General features: G+C 40.4%; 1 protein-coding gene and 1 pseudogene across 1 annotated transcript; one reads left to right on the forward strand and one right to left on the reverse strand.

Moving 5' to 3' along the window:
• Positions 1 to 2,212: 2,212 nt before the first annotated feature.
• Positions 2,213 to 7,566, forward strand: LOC126597420 (nuclear transport factor 2-like). The gene is made up of 10 exons (XM_050264221.1): positions 2,213 to 2,365; positions 2,526 to 2,633; positions 2,729 to 2,863; positions 4,297 to 4,603; positions 5,084 to 5,346; positions 5,467 to 5,656; positions 6,041 to 6,165; positions 6,278 to 6,343; positions 6,544 to 6,625; positions 7,100 to 7,566. The coding sequence occupies exons 2-10, from the start codon at positions 2,595 to 2,597 to the stop codon at positions 7,315 to 7,317; spliced, it is 1,425 nt and encodes a 474-aa protein (XP_050120178.1). The 5' UTR covers positions 2,213 to 2,365; positions 2,526 to 2,594; the 3' UTR covers positions 7,318 to 7,566.
• Positions 7,567 to 7,636: 70 nt separating this feature from the next.
• On the reverse strand, positions 7,637 to 9,975 carry LOC126595340 (uncharacterized; annotated as a pseudogene).

The raw sequence follows: 9,975 nt of genomic DNA on the forward strand, positions 1-9,975 counted from the left end.
TCTATGCTCAATGACTCTCTCCCAGAGCTTCATTGTATGACTCATTAGCTTAATACCCCTATAGTTCATGCAATTTTGTACGTCGCCCTTATTCTTGTAGATAGGCACCAAAGTGCTCGTTCGCCACTCATTTGGCATCTTCTTCGTTTTCAAAATCCTATTGAAAAGGTCAGTGAGCCATGTTATACCTGTCTCTCCCAAAAGTTTCCACACTTCGATTGGTATATCGTCTGGGCCTATTGCTTTTTTATGCTTCATCTTCTTCAAAGCTACAACCACTTATTCCTTCCGGATTCGACGATAAAAAGAGTAGTTTCTACACTCTTCTGAGTTACTCAACTCCCCTAAAGAAGCACTCATTTCATGTCCTTCATTGAAAAGATTATGAAAATAACCTCTCCATCTGTCTTTAACCGCGTTCTCTGTAGCAAGAACCTTTCCATCCTCATCCTTGATGCACCTCACTTGGTTTAGGTCCCTTGTCTTCTTTTCCCTTGCTCTAGATAGTTTATAGATATCCAACTCTCCTTCTTTGGTATCTAGTCGTTTATACATATCGTCGTAAGCCGCTAACTTAGCTTCTCTGACAGCTTTCTTCGCCTCTTGCTTCGCTTTTCTATACCTTTCACCATTTTCATCGGTCCTCTCCTTGTATAAGGCTTTACAACATTCCTTCTTAGCCTTCACCTTTGTTTGTACCTCCTCATTCCACCACCAAGATTCCTTTTGGTGTGGGGCAAAGCCCTTGGACTCTCCTAATACCTCTTTTGCTACTTTTCGGATACAACTAGCCATGGAATCCCACATTTGGCTAGCTTCCCCCTCTCTATCCCACACACATTGGGTGATTACCTTCTCTTTGAAAATGGCTTGTTTTTCTTCTTTTAGATTCCACCATCTAGTCCTTGGGCACTTCCAAGTCTTGTTCTTTTGTCTTACTCTTTTAATATGTACATCCATCACCAACAAGCGATGTTGATTAGCCACGCTCTCTCCTGGTATAACTTTGCAATCCTTACAAGTTATACGATCCCCTTTCCTCATTAGAAGAAAATCTATTTGTGTTTTTGACGACCCACTCTTGTAGGTGATCACATGTTCTTCTTTCTTCTTAAAGAAGGTGTTGGCTAAGAAGAGATCATATGCCATTGCAAAATCCAAGATAGCTTCCCCATCCTCGTTTCTCTCCCCAAAACCATGGCCACCATGAAAACCTCCATAGTTGCCTGTCTCCCTGCCCACGTGTCCATTTAAATCTCCTCCTATAAATAACTTCTCCGTCTGAGCAATTCCTTGCACCAAGTCTCCAAGATCTTCCCAAAATTTCTCCTTCGAACTCGTATCCAACCCTACTTGAGGTGCGTACGCACTAATCACATTGATAAGTTCTTGTCCTATTACAATCTTGATTGCCATGATTCTATCTCCTACCCTCTTGACATCTACAACATCTTGTACCAAGGTCTTGTCCACGATGATGCCAACACCGTTTCTCGTTCTATTTGTGCCCGAATACCAAAGTTTAAACCCTGAGTTTTCTAGATCCTTTGCCTTACTACCAACCCACTTAGTTTCTTGTAGGCACATAATATTTATCCTTCTCCTCACCATAACTTCCACTACTTCCATAGATTTTCCCGTTAAGGTTCCTATATTCCACGTTCCTAAACGCATTTTGCTCTCTTGAACTCTACCCTTCTGTCCTAGCTTCTTCACCCTCCCCCGTCTAATAGGATCAAAGTACTTCTTTTGTGTGTCCCGGGTAAAGTTGATAGGAGCATATGCTCCCAAACAACTTTGAGTGGAGTCGTTCGAAAAGAAGTTTCTATGGCCCCCTTGCTCATTTAACACTGCATCCGGGTGCCGATGGAGATACAGCGACCCTTGCTCACTTATCACTGTGCTCAGGCCACACAGCGCGCCATTTACGGGTGACGCCCTAGCTTTAGCACGATTTTGTTCTGGATTCATTTTCATAAGGATTCGACGTGATCATGGAGTGCCGGCTGTCGACTACCTGACGCCCTCCCCCTCCTCCTTTATCCGGGCTTGGGACCGGCCATGTAAGACATAGGCGGAGTTACAAAACCTAAGCAATAAACAAATTAAAAAAATTCAAACTTTTCCCTTTCTAAATATTTCTTTCTTTCTAAAAAGGTAAAAATGGACTTTCCTTTTTCTCATACAAAAAGAGGACATGGCAAATATGTCACAGGCGCAAGTTAGCAAGAGTATCAAAAGGGGAGGTCGTGCGCCGCGTGGGGTGAGTGTCACCAATTTCTGTGGTGACGTCTTCCAACAAAAGCCGCAAAACGCAGTGAGTGAAGAAGATCGACCCCTCTCTCTCCCCCAAATCTATCTCAAGGTCTCCTTCTCCCTCCCTCCCTCTCTCTCCTCATTCTCACTTTCTCTCTCTAAATCTAAAGCCTCCACCTTTTCACAGATCCCTCTCTCTCTCTCTCTGTAAATATCTGTGCGTTTATGCCATTTGTGTATAAATCTTATCTTTTGGGGTTTCGGTGCAGATTTGAGGGGGCGTTTGCAGATCCAGAGTTTTTGGTTTTGCTGTTTTAGGGTTTTAGAGGTTTCGAAATATGGCCACCCCCTACGCCTTTCCCGTCACTGCTGCTCAGGTTCTCTCTCTCACTCTCTCTCTTCTCTCTCTGTTATTCTCTCTTGCTCTGCCGCCGCTGAGGGTGAAATCGCCGTCGTGCTTGTGGTGGTGTAGGTTGGGACGTACTTTGTGACACAGTACTACCAAGTGCTTCAGCAGCAGCCGGACTTCGTGCACCAGTTCTACTCCGAGGCCAGCACTATGGTTCGTGCCGATGGGAATTCCAGAGCCACCGCCGTCGCAATGCAGGTATTCTTTCGGCAATTTTGGTGCCATGTGCTTCTTCATAACTTATTAGATTCCTCTTATAGTTTTCAACTTTTTCTACAAAATAACAGCAGAATATCTTCTTTACATGTCTTTCGGAGCAATTCAAGTAAGTAGTTTGATTGGTTTTTGTAATTTTGGGTTACCTATATGTACCGGGTTGGCAGAATGGTTTCCCGAGTTTGAGTCTACTAGTTGCAGACATTTGTGTATCTAGCTGTGAGAAGAGATGTTTACCTCATTTTATTGTGTGTGAGAGGCTGCATTTTCTTTTCGTATCTTCGTTACTCCTCGTTAGGCCTTTATGAGGTGTACCCAAGTGAGGAGTTTGCAATTTGTACAGTCCCTCTATGTGGATCAACTAAATTGGGAAAAGTATGCCTATTTGGTATATGGATATTGGCTGTAGATTACCTTTCCATTTTGGTATAAGAACTGGCAATTTTTTCCAGAAGTATGCCTATTTGGTCTAAGCATTGCGCTTCCTATTTTTGTTTCCTAATTTCTGTCAAAACTGTAAACTGTAATCCGAACTTATTAGGTTGGGCACCTTGTAAGTGGTCCTTACATTAATTTCGTGAGGCGTTACCCCCTAATGAGAAATATCAGGAAGTGCTACTTCTGGACAAACAATCATATTGTATAATTGGAGTTTACAGTTTTAACAATGGCGACATTATTCACAATTGATTACATTCATTCATATTGCGGCATCTCTCTTATTTTATTTCTTGTTCAGGAATCTTGTCTAGTAAACCATAAATTGTTTTAAATTCTTAATAACTGTATTTATCCAGGTATAAATGATATACCTGGACATTTATCAAGTGCCTATTGCAGTTCGTAGTATCCTGCTCTGTTCTTGATTCTTACTTTTATTTTTTTGGGCCACAAATTTGAATTTTTATTTGAAACATAACACATGGAGTGCTTTGATAAGTCTGCTGTTTTAATTCAAGTGATACAAAAATCACCCTTCGATAAAGGCATTAATAGTTTGATTCAAGTTCTACAAAAATCACACTTCAATATAGATATTAATCACAGCCAGACTGGCCCAGCGATTAGTTCCCTCCAACTGAACTCCCTTGGGTTCATTGGTTTTAAATTCACTTGAATTTGCAGTTTTATGGGTGGCCTTTTGGTTAATCATGTTGATAACCCTTTCATTTTTACAGCTATAAAAATGTTTAAATTGAAACTAACCTGTTGTTGTAATAGGCCTTGACATCTATCTATCAACATTTTCCATACTCTTTCACTCACAGTCCATTAGACAATTATTGCTTGAAATGTTCAGTCATTATTTCCTAGTTACAAGAAATTAAATTTGATTCCACTTGTCCGCATAGTTTATATCTTGACTCCTGTCTATTTGATACTCAAGTTTATCTTTCTTTCTTTGTATACTGCAGCAAATCCATGATCTTGTTATGTCACTTAATCTGACTGGATTTGAAATCAACAAAGCAAATTCCTTGGAATCCTGGAATGGAGGTGTTCTTGTGCTGGTTGAAGGCTACCTTGAAATGAAAACTTTCACTGGGAAGAGGAAATTTGCTCAAACATTTTTCCTTGCACCTCAGGAGAGAGGTTTTTTCGTGCTGAATGATATATTTCACTTCGTTGATGAGGAACCGATTCATCAACATCCAGCAGTCTTATTAGCCCAAAACAATCTCGATGCCAAGCTAAGTGCTTCTGCTACAATTCCGCATCCAGGTATTGTAATGCCTCATGATTTACGTTGATTTCAAGGATTCCTTTATCAGCAGGCATTGTAAAGTCTGGGTAATTTTGGGAGAAAGGATGTGACTATTACCAGAAAAGGTGTTGTCGAATTTGTTCGATTATATTTTTGCATTTATGTACAAGAATTTCGTATTTGAAAAGAAAGAATTTTATGTATGACAACAAAACCAATTCTATAATCAGCAAGTGCGTTGTTTATTGGTTTTCTTTATGTGTGGTTGAATGGTTATGTTTTACTTCATCTGAAACTGTATATATGCATGGTTAAGGGCCTTAAGGCTCATCCTTCAGTGCCATTTCAAAAGCTCTTTTGAAATTTTTGGAGTTAAGTGCATTTTCTGAAGTTCTTAGTAACTTGTTTTGATTTGGTCGTTTGATAATTACCATTCCAATGTATAAAAGAACTGTCTTTCTTTAGTAGTTTAATTGATGGAACTGGTGATTTTGCAGTGGCTAACTATTATCTGGGTGAAGAAATTCAGACAAGAGACTTTGTGGCTCCTGCTGTCAAAGAAAATGGACCAGTTGAACGTTATGGTTTTGCCGAGCAGCAGTTGCAGCAAGTTGTTGAAACTGAGAACTTGTTGGATGATGGTGCTGTAGAACAATCAAATGGTTCACTTCAAAGCACGCCGAATACCGTACAAGATCACCTGCATGCATCTGTTGAGGAATCTATTGGAGAGCCCCAAAAGCAGACCTATGCTTCTATAGTACGCACTGATACTGTATCTAATTTTATTTTTTTTTTCCCAAAAACACATACGTATGTATGTATGGAAGGTTATGCTCATTTGTGTGTGCCCACTCGTCTGCTTGATTTTTTTTGGTAGTTACGCGTTGCTAAAGGACAACCTGTGCCTTCTGTAACTCCCCACCATTCATCTAACAAAAGTGCACCAATGGCTTCAGAGTGGAATCACTATCCTCAGTCCTCTGCTCAGCAGCCCATTTCACCATCTAATACATTTGAAGGGCCTGTAGAAGAGACAGCAGATGAAGTTGCTGCCCCAGAAGATGAAGGTGAACTCTTGTGCTTATTTTAATGAGTTCTTTGAGAATAATTGCTTAAAATTTTCAGTTTTATTAAATTCCTGTCTTTTTTATTTTTTCTTAGTTTTGTTCTCTTGTCCAAGAGGTCGCACTTGGTGCAATGGCAAGTGCCTTCGCCCATGAGCGGTAGGTCTCGGGTTCGAGACTTGGGAGCAGCCTCTCCATAAAATGGGGGTAAGGCTAGCCGACATTCACCTCTCCCAGACCCTGCGTAAAGCGGGAGCCTTGTGCACTGGGTACGACCTTTTTTTGTTCTCTTGTCCGCTCTAATAAATCAACAGATCTGCAGTTTGAAACGGACTTCAACAGTTTTATTTAATTAATCTTTTTTTTTTCTTCTATGAGACTTTTTAGGCGAAATAAAGTCTGTTTATGTAAGAAACTTGCCGACTACTGTTTCCCCGTCTGAAGTTGAGGAGGAATTTGTGAATTTTGGAAAACTCAAGCAGCCTGAAGGAGTGGTTATTAGAAGTCGCAAGGTTCATGCTCCTAGCTTTTTGCATTCTTTTATTACCTTAGGTTCCTCTCCAGATCTATCATTATATATCAGTCTGAAATTATTAAGCTATAAAGTATTTCACTGTTGTGCAGGATGTTGGTGTTTGCTATGCGTTTGTTGAATTTGAAGATATTACCGGTGTGCAGAATGCCGTCAAGGTCCACTCATGAAACCATTAATACAATGAGTGCTATTTGCGAAATTTGAATTTTGATAGAAGATTCTACCAAAATTTCCTTGCAATGCCAATTGAATTTAATGTTGGAGATGGATTCCTAACTTTTTAGTTGCTTTCCTCCTACAAGTCTGCTTGCTGAATCTTTATTTGATTTTTTCTTGTTTTTATTTTGTTATATAGGCTGGTAGTGTTCAGATTGCTGGACGACAAGTATACATTGAAGAGCGGAGACCAAACAGCAACATCCCGTCTCGAGTGGGAAGTATGCTTTCTATATTAGTATTCTGTTGTCTTATTAAAATTCTGTAATCGGTTCTCTCTTACTATCTGGACCATTGAATTGAAAATATTGCAGTGTTCAACAATTAGGTATTTTGATGATTGCCCTGTTTCTTTTGCCCGTGCATGTGATATTTGTGACATCATTATATTTTGTGGCAATTTTATAATGATTTCATAGTGGTCTCATTTCAACATCTATGGCTTCTGTATTTAATAGTTGGCAATTAGCAATGTTCTTAGCGTCATCCACTTTCCTGTTCTAGTTATCTGGCGAAAGAAACTCTGATACAATTCGTTTTAGTCAAATTTGGCTGCCTACTGCGGTAGCTATAGAGATATTTGAGCTTTGTTTCTGATCAAATTGTTATGGTATAACAAACTCTTACGGTCCGGGCTTTACATAAAGATATGCTGTTATTGTAATCTTATTGCAATTGAATTGTTGTCTGAATAGGAAGGGGAAGAGGAAGGGGCAGCTACCAAGCAGAGGCACCGAGAGGTCGTTTTGGCTCGCGGGGTTTTTGGAGGGGAGGTGGCTATGATGGAGGTGACCAGGAGTACAGTCGACCGAGGGGAAATGGCTACTATCGGTCAAGTCCTCGACAAGACACAGGGAACTCGGGTTATCAATCATCAAGAAGCGGACAAAATTCATCGGAGTTCACTAATTAAGATGATTTTACAGCAAGTGAAGGAAAGTTTTGGGTCAGCAGATAACTTTAATTGGTTGCAAAAACTACGTACTGGTATTCCGTAGAGTCGGTTTAGCTTTAGATGTATTGGGCATATCCATCATATTTTTCTGAGGAGTTTCTTGGCGTTGGATTTTTGCAATTTTGACCTCATTTTTTCTTTGCGAAATCCTCCATGGTCACTCTTGTTGATGCAGTTAATTTAAATTCATTCCTTCAAGTGCAAAAATTGTGATACGCAGAATGCGGTAAGGTGCCACTTACACGCAAATAGAGTAGCACAAGGCGGGGCACCAGGCAAGACCAGCAACTATTAGTAGTATGTAGCTTCATTGACATGAATTGATACATAGATTCTGCACGAAATTGAAACTTTGTCCCAGAAGTTACTTTGATTTTTATGTTGTATTTCTCGGTTGCAAAAACAAGAAGAGTGTACAGCTTCTGATCCTATGAAGCATTAGATATGAATTCATCAATCCGGCAACCTGTGTTAGCAATTCAGGCGTTTCCAACGCTCTGGGCTCCTCCTTGTACAAGAGGCGCTTGGACATGAGCTTGCGTTACGCTGTCCTCCTCATCTTCTTCTTCATGTTCCCAGAGGACATGAGCATACGCCGCAAGCATATAGCTAAAAACAATGGAACCAAATGTTAACAGGTCATTTAATCCGGTCAATGAAGCTACATTAGTACAGAATACAGAAGCACATTTTCAAGACAATGTTTCCAGGTTGAAAAGAGAATAAGAAAGATCATTCATTAGAATTTCCGTATGTACCTATCTTCGGGATTAGTTTGAGCTGCTCGCTCAAAGTACGACAGTGCCCCCTTACTGTCGTGATGAGGTTCCCATTCCAGTGTTGCATATTGAGCCATGATTTCACCGTCCCCAGGATCAGCTAGTATCGCCTGCAAATAGTACTCTTCTGCACCTTGAAGGTCTCCCTTGGACTGTAAGCAGTCACGATAAAGTTACACAAGTATGAAAGAAGGCAATGAGATCATCTCCAATCGGTCAATCACCAAATCAAACTGAAATAAATCAATAACAATGGGGGAAATCATATCTGCAGTAGCTTCATACTTTCCGTACGTTGAGGTTTTATAAAAAAAACCGAATGATAAGAGAGCAGAATGCACGTTTCTCACCCGCCACAAGAACTGAGCATAATTTCTTAGCAACAAAGCGTTGTTGGGGTTCTCTTCAATCATCATCTTGTAATTCTCCTCAGGGTCGTCACTCCTTGAGCCAGCTGCTGCCGTATCAGGCACACCATCGCCCGTGACATCCTGAATCTGTTCCACAGGGCATTAGATCATTTACAGTAACGTAAGCATTCTCAAATGCCATCATATCTTCAACCAGAAAATAAAAAGACCAATAAAGCACCTCAATCTGACCACGACATGCTTCATCTTCTTCCGAGTCATCCTCTATTTCCCAAAGAAAACTAGCATATGCTGCAAGAATATTGCTGCAATCCAGAAACAAATTATTAACACTCAGATGTGCTAAACAGCCTAAACTGCAATCTGGTCAAGATCTTTTTACTGTGCATCACTTGGACAAATTGTACGCGGATTTGTACAAAATCTAACTGCTTCAGCAAGTACAGTCCAGATTTTTTTGGTGTGAAAGTAGATTTCTGTTTTCTTTGGAGAAAGATTTAATCAATAAAACGATACCTGTCGTGAGGACTAGCCTGAGCTGCACGTTCAAAGTAACTCACGGCTTTATCTTGGTCACGATGAAGCTGCCAAACCAGCTTAGCATATTGACATAAAGCCTCACCATCTCCAGGATTCGCTAGTGTAGCACGGAAATAGAAATCTTCAGCTCCATCGAAATCTCCCTTAGCCTGCCATGAAAGGGTTGATTCACATTACACAGGAATTAGAAATCAAGCTTTGTTCTGTAACAAATAACAAAGGGTTAGACCTTGCCCACGACAATCACAATCGAGTGCAGATATGAACACGCAGATTTGAATTTACCTAATGAAACTGAAATTTGGATACCTCTATCAGTTTTACCTTCTCCTAATTCTAAATATAGCCCTAATCACAAATTTAAGAACAACCAAAATAGGGAAAACAACAGAGGAAAAAAGAAGACGTCTTTGAACAAAGAAATCTTACCTCTAAAGCTTGACCATACTTCCTGAGGAACAAAGGGTGGCAGGGATATTCATCAACCATCCTCTTATAATACTCTTCGGGATTGTCGCTCTCATCGACATTTTCCGTAGTTAAATCATTATCCCAAGCATCACAACCATAACCAGCACCACCAACCCCAAGCCCTGTTGTAAGACACAAGGGAGGACTGGCAGGTCCTTTTACTTCATCAATGCGCAAAGTCCGGATCGCCTTCAAATCTTCCTTTTCCTCTTTCTCCTCAATCAATCCCATCTTCTCAAAGCTGAAGCCTCCACTCCAGGTCACGTCTATGCTATCTCCTACTGTAGTAGTCCTCCCTAGTGGTTCTTGTTTCGAATCCTGCCTCAGAATCATTTCATCACGAAACTCACTTGCTTCGTTAAATATCGAAAAGAAGGAGCTGTTTCCAGCATTGAGTCGTGATCATGTTTATATGAAGACTTTAATGGTGCAACTGAATTCCTTAAATCTTCCAT

Source organism: Malus sylvestris, chromosome 13, assembly GCF_916048215.2.
Source record: "Malus sylvestris chromosome 13, drMalSylv7.2, whole genome shotgun sequence".
NCBI lineage: Eukaryota > Viridiplantae > Streptophyta > Magnoliopsida > Rosales > Rosaceae > Malus > Malus sylvestris.